General features: G+C 42.7%; 2 protein-coding genes across 4 annotated transcripts in view; one reads left to right on the top strand and one right to left on the bottom strand.

The window, feature by feature from the left end:
- Nucleotides 1-2,404: 2,404 nt before the first annotated feature.
- LOC126540353 (centrosomal protein of 19 kDa-like) lies at nucleotides 2,405-3,304 on the bottom strand. The gene has a single exon (XM_050187150.2). It carries the CDS (start codon nucleotides 3,072-3,074, stop codon nucleotides 2,577-2,579), a length of 498 nt encoding a protein of 165 aa, XP_050043107.1. The 5' UTR covers nucleotides 3,075-3,304; the 3' UTR covers nucleotides 2,405-2,576.
- A 223-nt stretch (nucleotides 3,305-3,527) lies between these two features.
- LOC126540348 (uncharacterized) overlaps nucleotides 3,528-13,798 on the top strand; it is a 120,754-nt gene continuing 110,483 nt past the window's right edge. For all 3 annotated transcript variants that reach the window (XM_055075987.1, XM_055075988.1, XM_055075986.1), the window contains exons 1-2: nucleotides 3,528-3,608; nucleotides 10,747-10,819. In XM_055075987.1, coding sequence (XP_054931962.1) covers nucleotides 10,759-10,819 — 61 coding nt within the window. In that variant the 5' untranslated portion in view covers nucleotides 3,528-3,608; nucleotides 10,747-10,758. The remainder of the gene's footprint in view (nucleotides 3,609-10,746; nucleotides 10,820-13,798) is intronic.

Here is a 13,798-nt window from a genome sequence, read left to right as displayed (position 1 = left end):
CGATAAGACGGCATAAATCTGATGAATTTCTTTACAATACATTTACAATACTTACAGGGCACTCCGACGATAGCCCCCTCTGCGAAAAAAAAAAAAAAAAAGTCCAGGTCAGCTTTCTTTCACAGCGGAAATTCTTTCTCCAGCCGCCATGATTGAGAAACAGAAACTGAAATTAGACCGATTAAACTTTCTTGCCTAAAGCCACGACACTACATCTAATTACTTGAAGCCCGTCACTTGGCGCAGTTCACAACCGTTTCCAGACATGCAAGGAGTAGACGCGGCTATACTTTCTACGGCGGCCAACCAACTCCATCCAGGAAAGCGAAACTGAACTGCTGTAACTGTCAAGGTCTTATAGCAAACGCCCGTTAGTATAACGTGACTGTTTACGCTTCACCTTGGGGTTGGTAGGAAGTGAGTGCGCCCTTAATTATCAAGCCACAATCTCGCTTGCTTCATGCTAGCACGACAGCGGGACGTAAACAGTTTGCCTCACTTACGGGCGTCTGCCAAGGGCCTTACAAATTCCCCGCGAAAATTTCAATTAGACTTTAAAGGGTAGCGGTTTGGATTAGTTTGTATGTCACGATTACTATAGGAGATACCGGTAGCGCGAAACAAATTAAGTTGCCGGTCAAAAACGTTGTCGTCTAGTAATCATTCCAATAAACACTTGCGTTATACTCTAAAAAGTTATTGTGTTTGGTCTATTAGATGTTTATTAGTCTGACAGAAGTCTATGTTAGTCTAGTAGAACTATTATTTCCTATCATTGCAATAAGAATTTGCATCGGGTACGTGCTAGTCTATAGGTAATCTGAATTATTGTCTATACTGGGAGGAGGGGGGGGGCGAAGGTGCAGCTTGCCGATAGACTAGCAGAAATGGGTATAAGGCCCACCGTTAATCAGGACTGTTATGTAGCTGGTGATTTCTGGCCTTGTAAGTTGCAGTAGCAGACTAAGGTCGAGCATATATGTTTTGCAACTTGAATTGTTACTGAAATTAAATACAATTTAGTTTTGATGGGGCTCGATGTATGTCAGCTGGTCGCAACAGGGCCATTTGGAAGTCACTAGTTGAGCAATGCCTGTAAAAGAACGAATTAGATAATAATCGTTGAATAATTATAATATGAGTTTTCAACTAAGAGACATTCGCAGTTTAGTATGATCATTGGAGAGCCCTGCATTTAGATCTATTCCTAAAGTTAAATATGAGCTATTTCAGGGATTGCACATAGTGAAAAGATGGGTAAGTCATTGAAAACTAAATCGTCCTTTTGTGTTTGTTAAGCTTCAGGAAATGAGCGTAAAGAAACATTTGTTCGACCTCTCAATCGGGGCCGATGGGTCCGACTGGAGCCAATCGTAAATCCTAATGCTTTATTAAACCGGGCTACTGCTTTTCCCTATAAGAACTAAATTATTCGGCGAATAAGCTACTAATTTTTATATTGAAGGTTTCGCTCTGGTTGCGTTCTGCGGCAGTTTAGCCTCGTTTTTCTTTCTTTATTTTTGTGAGAGGGGGGGATGACGAAATTGGCCGAAAATTATCACCTTGCAGAAATTAGCAGCGCCAATGTTTTTTTCATGTCTAGATATTTAGCCTAATTAACTTAAAAAAATTTGTCTAGAAAATATTTTTACTTGCCTAATTACTACCTCGAGTAATTTTAATAACGTACGCCTCTGTGATAAAAGCAATACCGAGAAAATTGCTCCTAGAAATCAAGAGTTCGACGAAAACTCGTCTGGACGCGATTGCTCATAGTCAAGGGTAAAACGGGCGCCGACCAAAAACATTAAAAGAAAAGAAGCCAAGACGTTTCGGCTCCCATACGGCGGCCTTGTAACGGACGCTGAACAAAAACATTAACACAAGAGAAACCAAGACGTATGTACAAGGCCCCCGTCTGGGAGACGACACATCTTGGTTTCTTTTCTTTTAATGTTTTTGGTCGGCGTCCGTTTTATCCTCGACTAAAATTGCTCCGTGTCGTAGACTGCCTATTTTTAACGGATTTCGAACGAATTTTCTGAAGCGACCGCTGGACTTCCTTTATAGTGTACTATAATATAGCTACAGTTACGCCAGTTCCTCTCGGCCTATCCATCATGCACCGAAACTCGCGCCATCGGCTCCGGCGCACTGACCCGCTGTGTGACATGGGTTTCTCGGACCAAGTGATTCATTAATTCGTATTCGTTTCTTTTGATACAATGCCGCACTGCCTTCAGCCCAGCCCGTTGGCCCAGCTAGACCAAGCCTCATAAACTGACGTACTGAATACTGGCAGCAAACTGAGCATGCACACTCACTCGTTGACTGGTCGCCAAAAGCGGAAAAACAAAAGTTATGGGAAAAGGGTCAGCAACTCCTTTTCAGCAATAAGCCTAGGTATTGTTACAACTATATCTTTATACTAAAGCATCATTGCGCGCACAGTTCACTGATTGGCACGTTGAGAATGACAAGCAATCTTGCGTTCCCAAAAGAAAGAACTGAAAGAAAGATGCACAGTATCTAACAAAAATTGGAAAGCCAAGTTCTATATATGCTCTGCAGCTGCATCAGAAATTGAAATCACCGCTCTTGTCGGAGTCCCAACCGGACGTCTCGATCGCGCCTTCGACATCGAAATCTTCTTCAACATCGTACTGAAAGTCCGGGTCGCCGGGTTTCTTACGACTCTTCTCGAAAGATAAGCTCATCAGGTCTTTCTTCCTCTGCAACGTCTCGTCGTCCAGTTTGTTAAGGTCTTCGTCGGGGTTTACCGTGAACTCTTCGTTCACTTTCGCCAGGCACTCTTCCAACGAATGCCCTTTCATGTTTTCCTGCAGAATGCGCAACATCTTCTCCACTTGTACCAGAGGAGCGCTGCTTAGAACCGCTGAATGCCGGTCGCGCAGCGCTTCGGCTACGCTTTTGACGTCCGAGTTCTCGAACAGGCCCCTCACAGGCATCGTCCTCCTGTGAAGCGTGCCGCTGCTCATTTCGTACACGACAACGATGGCGGGGCTGTTCAGTCGCACGCCGACGCTCTTGATAGCGATTTCAGACGATGTCATTCCTCGCAAATGTACGGTCCAAAAAGCGCGAGAACTTGCCGGCAGCTTGCACAGAGGGGAAGAAAACCCGTCGCTGAGACCGGGGCACGCAAGACTGATCAGTGCATCACAAAAATATCATATCTTAAAACATTCAACTCATTAGTTAGCTTAAATAGGAAAGAAAGAGTTCCATGCTGCTTCGCACAGTTTCCTTTTCAGCCTTGTTGCGAAGCAGACGATGGTAGCGTCAACAAACGACGGTGGCGGAATCTGTGAGCGGAAGTGAACAGTCCACAACCACGCGATAAGCACAACTAATATATCAGGATTTCTTTTACAAATACCAGTAACGTGATATACTAATGTACAACACTAAGTTTTATATTAGAATAAACCGTATGAGCGCACTTTCTGTATGTAGGACACCGGCTGAGCGGTTGCATTTGCCTGGCAACTTCCTTCTATGCATGTCAAACATGGCGCACGTCAAACTAGCCAGAAAGTGAAATGGAGAGTAAATGCGCTTGCGATTAGGAGACAACGGAACATCAGGTGAGCGAGAAATCTCCCTGTAATATTCTCGGATGAAGTGGCTTCTTCTGCGTGCCGAGAGTGCTATTCTGGCGGCTGCCGCGGGGAAACAAAGCCTGCCTTTATCCTGTGACCGTAGGGCTTGTTCAAGTTCGTTCACTGTGTTTTGTCACTTGCATTCTCGTTTTTCGCGCTTTAAAAGGGTCTGCGGCGTGTCTCCGCACTTTTCGCGCCGTCTTCGCTCGCAGGGCTCTCTGACTGTCCAGGAGCGGAGTGGCTGAGTGGTTCTTTTCCTTTCGAATTTGGCGGAGCTTCGCTGAAGCGGTGCCCCAAGCAGAGTTGACCGCGATAATTACTCCCGTCTTGTTTGCTTCCGAAATGATCGTTCGGCGGTGAGTTGTCGTTGCTGCGAGGCACGGCCGGGGACGTCGACGACCTGAGAACGCGCCTCGAGCGTCAGATTGTGAGCTTCCAGCGGCGTTCGTCCCGGATTTCGTCCGGGCTCGGAGATGACGCTCGCCGACTCCTTGTTCTCGCACAACAGTCGCCAGCGCTTCGCTCCGAATTGAATCCACGCACGGATGGAATGTGTCGCCCCGCGAGCGCTCGGTGCTCTGCTCCGAGCCGTGGTTTTCGCCCTTCAAGAGCTCCGCAGATGGTCGGTTCGTGTTGAGACATCGAAGTGAGACGGGAAGCCGCGAGCGTGACTGTCGCGCGTTGTCTCGGTCGAGCCTCGCTTTCTTTTCCCCCTTCGGGCAGGAAGGAGCGGAGTAGTCTGGGCGAATTCTGCATGCGGTGTTTTTTAATAGGTTCGCTCGATTTCGAGTTGCACAGCATCCACGTTCGAATATACCGTTAAGGTGTTCCCGCCAATAGCAGTCAAGGTGCACGAAATTTTAAGGGCTTGTAACGGTCGGCTCTCAGTTTCATGCACGGCCCATTCACGGTTTCGTCTTTTTTTTTTCCCTCTCTCTCTCTCTCTCTTTCCCCTTGGCTAGAATAAAATATATAACTGCCGTTGTATCGTTGCACATTCTCCCCTACATGGCATATTTCTGTGTCTCCAATGAACCTTTTTTTTTTCCTCTTGCACACCTATCACGCTGCTAATCAAATTAATAAAAGCAATCTACTGCTTTAATAAGCACTGCAGCTAACACAACATCCACGGAAATCAGTTGATCTTGTTTTCCACATGTACATAGTTCTAAATGTATACTTTTCCTCCTAGGTGCTTAAAGGTTATGTAATTTGCCTTAGAGAGATTGCTGCAGCAGTTTATCTTTGAATCCGCATAGTGCCACAATTTGTGCTGCAGCTGCATCGTTCACCATCCTTTTCTTCATTATGTCAGGATAGGTAGCAACTCTGCAACTTGCTAACTGACGAAATCGATGCTGATTTCACAATAGGCTGGTATGTTTCAAGATGCGTATTAGTGTCCTCACATTTACCCTGTTGCAATTAATCTTGCAGTCTGCCCGTGATTTGCAGTCTGCCCATCAATTTCTTATCATGTCTTTAATTAGTGAGGACAATGCTACAAGCATAGATGCAGAGAATAGAAAACAATGCTGTTATCATTCTAGTAAAATTTTATTTGAAATTGCTGGTATCAGTTAATCTTGTCATTGTAGATTAATATGGTTATACTAGTGATGCACTGCATTCTTCGTGATGTATAAGAAGTTATATTCAACACATCTGTGTTATGAATAATGATTAGCATACTTAGGTTCAGTGCATGACAAAGGCCTCACCGAGACATCTCCAATTACTCTTGTGCCATTTCAGCTAAACCAATGGAAGTGAGGGAAAGTTTCTAGCACAAGCAAGACAAGGACAGAAGGAAAACACATGAAAACAGGGCCAGTGCTGACTCACAACTGAACTTGTGAGCACAAGACTGACTATGCCAAAGTCTGCTTGGGCATTTAACACAAAGGATTTATGTGCATGTTTGAGCCAGCAGTGATTATATCACGTACGTTCCTTTCACATGCAAAAAAGTTCAGACCGTATGTTGTATGACAACCATGAGATCAACTTCATTCTTCGATCTTGTTTGCACATATCAATCTGGTATACAACTTGCTAAACTTATGCAGTGAAAGAAACAAAATGAGTAGATAATCCTGGCGTTACTTAGAGCAATTAATTTCAGTTTTGATTTCCATAAGAATGGAGTACAGTCTGATCTTGCTATAAAGAATGAATAAAAGATGTTGTATTATTATTAGACAAGATACAGTACAAAGAAATATATATACAGGAGGAAGTCTCAAGGTCAAAGACTGTAATGTGACCTCCTCTACCGTATATAAACAAAAATACAAACAGTTGCAACAGTACAAATACAAATAATATCAGCTACAATCATGCAAGTACATAGAACACCTGTTAATATGTGTGGCATATAAAAATACATAGTGGACTACAAATGAATGATTACTATTATTACATTTGACTAACTAAAACAACTTATCACAACAGCAGTAAAAGTAACGATAATGGCATTATAAAAGTAAATGAATAATGAACCATAACCAACCGAACTTTTATTCATGTAGCGTAAGTGTTAACACAGTATACACTTGGAGGGGGAAAAAAGGAGAAAAAAGACATAACTATAAGTAGTTGCAGGTGATAAAATATGGTCTTTCAATTTTTGATTAAGTTCAAATGATTTACATTACCTAATATTAGGAGGTAGTGTGTCCCAGTAGGAAACGGACAAAACATAGGCACTCTGCTTACCATAGTTGGTGCGTACCTTGGGAAAACTGAAATTATCACTTAATGCAAATCACATAAGATTAGTATTCATTAGACAAACTCGAGGTATCTCACTGTTGTGCTGAGAGTTATGTAGTTGTCAATATAAAAACATACCAAGATTAAAGTTAGTTTCTCTACAGGAAAAATGCTTTGGCATTGCAATGGTTAGGACTATAACTGACTATTCTAATAGCCTGGTTTCGCAAGATTTGCAATGACTAGGTTGGCAGCATACGTATTGCCCCAGCATGCATTGCAATAGTTAATATGTAAATGGATAAATGAGTAGTGAAAAGAGAGTAGTGTTTTATGGCTAAATACATGCCGAGCTTTTAAGTGTCCTGAAGTAGTACGCACCATGACAATTCCTTTGTTATGCCATATTTGTTATAAGCTCGTTCTATGTTGATATTGCCCAGCATGGGAACAAGACATGATAACAGCTTGGTTGTGGGGGTCCCCCAATAACAGAAAAATGACACTGCATAGCAATTTCACTGTTCGTTAGATCGAGGTTGGACTGGATAAATTCTTACTGCAGTCGACTTGGGACGCCCGAACATGTGAGAACGCATTCGTTATTGTTCTGCAGACCATGGCTCTTCATATCCTCCGTGCACATGCAAAAGACTGTGCGACAGTTTGTGCAGCAATTGATTGCTTTGAAGAGAATCATACATGCAGTGGCCTGACCTTTTATTCTAACAACTTTTAAAAGAACTTGAGCTTACCACTGCTTTGCTTTTGCTCATATTTCGCGATAAGGCAGCAGATTTATTGGTCTGCATCCTCTTATAAGCACTTGGGGATCTTGCTAGCCTGCTTTGTTCGAAAAAAGAAAGGGGGGGGGGAACATTGTCACATGTGCATGTTACTGTCGGAGAAGGGAGCTGCCAGAGAGATGAGAAGCTGCTTCACTGCCTGTCACCAAATTAAAGTCGTGAAGAACTTGGCAAACCACGATTACAAGTTATTCATTGAATACTTTAGTTTATAAAAATGCAATGTTGTGAAATTTGAGGGAAAATGAAGCAGCGGCAACTGCTATAAGTTTCTTTAGAATAAAAATGCATGTCACTTTAATTGAACTGACACAGGGCTTCCTAAAGGTGCACTGAGAAGGAACACTTCAGACTGGTAGCTTACTCTTGCAATGTCCTGGTCTTCTTTGGCTAAAAGTGTATCGCTTCAAGTAATAAGCAGAGTGGATATGATCAGAACATTTTGAGAAAGAGATGAATGTTCGGGACAATCATGGGAGTTATAAAAGGAATCATCAAAGTCACATTGATTGGAATGTGCTGCACACATCACAGAAAGACCAAAATGATGTGGGTAACTTAGGGCAGCTGCAAAAGAAGTTCTGCATGGCCATGTAAAATATCTTGCAAAGAAAGCCTTAAAGTGGTAGGACACACACAAACACACACACACACACACACACACAGTCTTTAAATGGAGCCAAGATTCAGATAACCTTCTTTCCTGAATAAGCATGTCTTATTTAGCTTATTCAACTGTTTAAATTGCAGAAAATGGTTCATTTTATTTTTTGGCAGGTGATTTTTTTCTTATAAAATGTGCTATAGTGCTAATTGCACAAGCAGTGATAAGTAACTAATTGCTGAATTGAGTAAAGCTTTGGCGCTTATGTAGCTAAGTGGGAGACCTGCGCAATGAACGAGCATAAGTGCGATGTGATAGATGTTAAGAAAATAATGTTCAAAAAACCAAGCAAAGTGAAAAAAAGTGCCATTTTCAACCAAATTTATTTGCACATTGAGCTGTAAACGTAAAAATATTGCATCAATTTCTTTTATTATAGTTTGTTGCACACATCTCTATGGGAGGAATGAATGTGCAAAATTTTGTATCAATATGTTCATTAAAGAAAAAGTTATCAAAGTTTGCGTAACATGAGGTGGAGCAAAATCTTGTTTTGATAAAACGTAATCAAATAATTAAACCATGTGAAAGATGTCAAAACTGCACAGAGGCTTAAAATGCACCAGCTTTCTGGAGCCCCCATGAGATGAGCTAGAGTCTCCTTTTGTTTGTGTGGCTGCTTAGCGACAACATAAAATGAAAAAAAGTATTTCAAATAATATTTATATAAAAAAACTAGTACTGATTTTTGGTGTTACGATACAACGGTATTGGCTGGAAAACTCGCTGTAACTCTCAAACTAATGATGACAGGAACATGATTTTTTGCAGTGTGATGTTGAATGTTTGGGAATACCTAAACTGTAAGAACAAAAAAAAAAAAATCAATTTTGTGAAAAAGAAATTTGTTTTTGAATGTGGCCTACCACCTTAACTCTTTCCCTACCATTTAGAAAATAGGCGCTTTTCATAGGTTACGCCAGATTCTTTGTCTGAAGAAAGTACTGCACTCAATATTTTATGTAATACATAAACAAAAAGCAGAATGAATGCACTTTTCAAGCATATAAGTTTTATTGACGAGATATATGTCATAAAAAAGATACAAATTACCAGAATCAAGATTGTGGGATAAAACTGAACAATGTTTGTAAAGACACGCTTGTATCCACTAAGAAAAATATGTCATAAAAATCATGCAATATACGAAATGTATGACTGTCTAATAAGCACTATCTCTGAAAAAAATAATTTTTTTTTCATTCAACAGGTATTCCACTACAAAAATTTAATGGCAAACACTACAGTTGGGCATGCCAGGCTGCGGCCACGAATTTTCCGGGCTGGTTTGCGTCGTCTCTCTCAGTCAAAAGTCTGATGAGTAGACAGTGTCCTGAGACTCGCTGTTGCTTGATCCATCAATAAATTCAGCCGCAGACGCAGCAGAATCCCGACATCTGCGATCTTTCGAAGCATGTACACCGCTCGGAGGCAACCATTTTTGCTTTCTACGTTTACGGTCACGAAACTTGGAGCACATTCAAAATTTACTGCCTGGTTTGAAAAAAAATCTAACTACTTAGAAAACGAAAATATGGTTCTCCTCCTTCATGTCCAATGGCACAGTGTGTTCGTGAGCGGCATGTGAGGTTTCTAAAGCGGCGTTTCAAACAATCGATAGCATGCAGCCATTTTTGCTTTCTACTTTGATGATCGCGAAACGTCAAAGTGCATTAAAAAATCACCGCCTGCTCGGAATAAAGCTAACTGCTTAGGTAACAAAAATATAGTTCTCCTCCTTTGTGTCCAGTAGCGCAATGTGTCCATGAGCAGCACGGAAGGTCTCGAAAACGGCGTTTCAAGCTATCATTAGCTGGCTAAGTATGCCCAATGGGCATGGTACGGAAAGAGTTAATTAGTTTAAGTACTACAGAGTTGTAGTTTCAAGTGGAACGTTTATGTGCTTACAACTGTTTACAGCTTACTTTTGTTAGGTGTTTATGCAAATGGTTCTTTGTGAACGCATTTTACAAGCAGTGTTCAGGTGTATCTACTACTTGACATTGCCACTGCTTTTGTTTTGTTGTATATCTTTTTTTTGTCTGCTACCTTACCTTACGTGCTGCTATAATAGTGCCTCCCCTCTGTAATGCATCTTGTAAGCCTTGGCTGTAAATAAGATGTACATTGGAGAACAACCAGTAGAAGGTAACGACTGTGAGCATATCAGTGGGATTTTACCCTATTATGCCTGGAGAGGTAGAACACAGTGTACCATATTACTTTTGCTTGTTACTTGTCTATGCAGCCAGTCCAAGATTCTGCATAACATTGCTGTTTTTCTTTCTAGAATTTGGTCTCTATGTCTGAATTGTCAGACATGCACTGTTTTCTCTTTCTTGCTGAATTTATAAAGATTTTTTTTTCTCGGCAAGTTTTATAACCTTTTGCATGTCACTTTTTTATGCATTTTGCCTATCGTTTTCCTTTTTTTCCTCTTCTGCAACTTCTGAAGTAAAGGCTGCTTGTGACCAAACTGAAAATTTTGGTCAGGCAAGCTCTATGTTATGGAAGAGAAATTCAGGTAGTTGGCGCACGACACACAGGAAGATGCAGGTGGTTGGTCGTGAGATTCTGAACTGGTTTTCTTTTTTTTTAGCTGTGCAGAACACTGCATATGGAATGTAAGGACAAAGGTAAAAACAAAAGGACAGCGCAGGCTCTGTCAACACTTGTTATGTTGTCCTTATTTCGTGCCTTTGCCGTGATGTTCAGTTTCATCTGTTTTGTTCCACCAGAATGAGCTCAAACGAACTTGTTGACAACCTTGCCGTTCTGTTTTCATCACGCTAAGCGAATCTTTGTGGGAAAAGTTTATAGTGTGAACGTTTGTCTATTTGGTACCTTTGCAGGCATGGAGACTTAGACACGTTATGTTAGTATTCTGCCATGTATGAGCTATTAATAGTTTCTCGTCACCCTGTTCTCCTTGCAGAAGTCACCAGTCATGTGGCCGATGGTGTTAGACTATACAAAAGATGAATGCCAAAGAATGCTTCGGAAACTGGGTAAGTCTTTGCCATAGGACTAGATTTTTTTGCTTTATTTATATTATTTGTAGCTGGGACTTGGTTTTGCAGCTGAAGAGTAGGACTTGGTGTCTACATTTCAGTAATATAGCATGAAAATTTCATGCTATTTCTTTGAGATATTTTTGTTGTTTTGATGCCTGTAGTGCAGGGCTTCAAGCGACTATCCAAATTTGGTGAAAATGTACAGTTGCTCCCACACACAAAGAAACAGTGCATGGCCAGCCCATTCTAGCCTTGAGCAGCTATCGAAGGGGCCCTGAACCACTTTTTACCAAAGTCGAGATATGCATATGAATTTCTGTGCCGCAAAAAGTACTTCAATGCATTAAGCAAAAGCCGAGTTATTGGCAATCAAAGGTCACGTATGGTCCTTTTCGCGGTGCTCTCGCTTCATCAGTGCCTTACACTGCAAAGGCTACCGCGGAGCTCCACCTACTGAACATCACCGTGGCGCACAGATCAAGTTTGATTTTGGGTAATGACATAGGTGCCACTGCTTCGGGTTTTGGTGCCTATGCGGTAGTCCTCAGCGAGCCGCAGTGCACTCAGTCAGCAAACTTGCCACAGCACCCCACGGTATTCATGCTACGTAGCAGACCGCAGCTACATGCTACTGTAGTGCGTATATGCAGCGTTCCCTTTGTGAATGACAGGACTTGAGTGTGAGCTCGCTCTCCTATGCTGCAGTCTGCCCGTGCTTTGTGGTGTGGACCAGCTTTGTCCTGCACCAGCTTGACCGGCCGATAGTAGCCCCATCCAACTTGCGCATTTTCAAGCGCTATCAAAGATCAATACAAAGCGAAGTCTGCCAAGGTATCTAATCTCGAGCAGCCAGGAGTGAGCGCTTGCTGGCGAGCGTGCGCGTAGTTTTGCATGGGTTGAGGCTAGTTGAGTGTTCAAAACAAGCTGAAATTAGCGACACCCACCAGCTACGACAAAGTTTAATTCCTGCGTGGGCGGTGGCAGCTGAGCGCAAGCAGACAATAAGTGGCTTCTTCTGGAAGTATGTAATTCTTATCGAAATTCAAAAGCAGGCTATCGCTTATTTCAGCCTGTTTATTAAACTGCGTCAGTAAATATACAAAGTAACAGTAGGAACAAGCGCACTGATCCAAATGCCCTTATTGATCGATGTCAGCTATTGGCCAATAGCAGCAGCATATAGGAATCTGCAATATTTCGAAATAAAGCGTCCAGAAAAGAGGGAGGAACAGGCTTCTGTTGAAAGGAGAGTGTTTGAGAAAAAGGTGACTTCATGCTCCACTTGGAGCTCCACTTGCCACGCATGGCTGCAAAATTTGGCTTAGATGTTCACGGCAGCGTATGCTGTCCGAGGACTGTTCTTTTTCCCCAAGCCTGAGTGCTGATTCAGGACAAGCACTGTACAGGATGTCAAGGCTAGTTAATTCTTTCCTTGCCGGGTCAAACAAAAGTAATCAATTTGATTCATGGCCTTTTTCTACAAGTCAGGAAGCATTTCCTTTGGAATTCTTTTACTACCAATGCCACGCACCATCTAAAATAACGAATGAACCTTAACTATTTGTCAGATTTATCAGTTTTTGGCAAATTGGCGAGTCTGGAAGAATGGAACTTCGACTGTAGGTATCACTGAAACTAGTCTCTAGTGCTAGTGTAGCACTTCCTAAATAAAACCATGCAAAATTTGCACTTTATTTGACTCGGCAATGTAATTTTTAAATTGCACGGCAGTAAAGACACAGAAGCCTTTTTCCGGTTGTCAGATTTTCTGATCTGACTTGTAGGCTGTTTCAACAATGTATCAAACAACAGTATATGGTTATGAGTGCGTGTTGTTTTCATAAATGTGCTTGACTTGTGGCGACGAGCGACCACGTAGACCGGTAAAGTCTCGGGCTCTCGCAGGAGAGGAAAAACCAACACTCGATCTCTTAGTGTAGCATTCTTTTTAATGTGGTTTGGAACGTTAGCCTGTGCCGGAGCGTGCCAGCCGCTCGTGCTTCCTGTAGATGTAAGCGTCTACGTAACTCTCATGCGACGCCGATGCTGCAGCTGCTACACAGGGCTTCCCCCCTAGAGAGGAGGAAAATTCAACGAACGATGGAAAGTCCACGTGACGTGGTGTGCCTTGGTGTTCGTCTTGGATGTCGCGTTTGGAGGCGGCGTCGAAGGATGCAGCAGGGTTGTGTCGCACATTGATGGGGCTGATGGGGGAGGTGCTTCAATGTAGGCGGTTTTGAGACGTTCCAGGGCAGTTGTGTCTGAGCAGCTGTTGACATTCACGACAAAAGTCGTCGGATGACGCTCGAGAACACAATATGGCCCGGAGTAGTGTGGCGGCAAAGACTTTCGCACGGCACAGTTACGCACGAAAACGTGGGTAGCAGAGGTGAGTGCAGGAGAAACGTACGGAGACCTTGCTTCTTGCGAACGGGTAGGCACAGGATGTATCTGGCTGAAGAAAGTTTGCAGTTCGGCAACGTAGTTGGCAGGTGATGGCATAGGTGTTTTGGTGGTGGCGACAAAGAAATTGCACGGAAGGCGTAGGTGAGTGCCGTAGACTAGCTCAGCACAGGAGCAACCTAGGTCACTCTTGAGTGCGGCTCTTATGCCAAGTAAGACGAGAGGCAAATTTAGAACCCACTTCTCCAACGATTCATGTGCCCTGAGGGAGGCCTTGAGATGCCTGGAAAAACATTTAACTAGTCCATTGGACTGCTGGTGGTAAACAGTCTTGCAAAAACTTGTTCCGAGTAGTTTGAGTAGTTCGTTGAAGAGTGTTGAGTCAAACTGTCGACCGCGATCGGTGACTATTGTGGATGGGCAGCCGAACCGTGCGATCTATGTAGACACGAAAGCTGCTGCAACAGTGGGTGCTGAGATGTCAGATATAGGTGTAGCTTCTGGCCACCGTGTATAGCGGTCGATGCATGTCAGTATGTAGCAGTAACCTTTCGAAGGTGGGAGAGGGCC

The sequence above is a fragment of the Dermacentor andersoni genome, chromosome 2 (assembly GCF_023375885.2).
Source record: "Dermacentor andersoni chromosome 2, qqDerAnde1_hic_scaffold, whole genome shotgun sequence".
Taxonomy (NCBI): Eukaryota; Metazoa; Arthropoda; class Arachnida; order Ixodida; family Ixodidae; genus Dermacentor; species Dermacentor andersoni.
The sequence above is the reverse complement of the archived record's forward strand: the minus strand, read 5'-3'. Positions and strand labels throughout refer to the sequence as shown.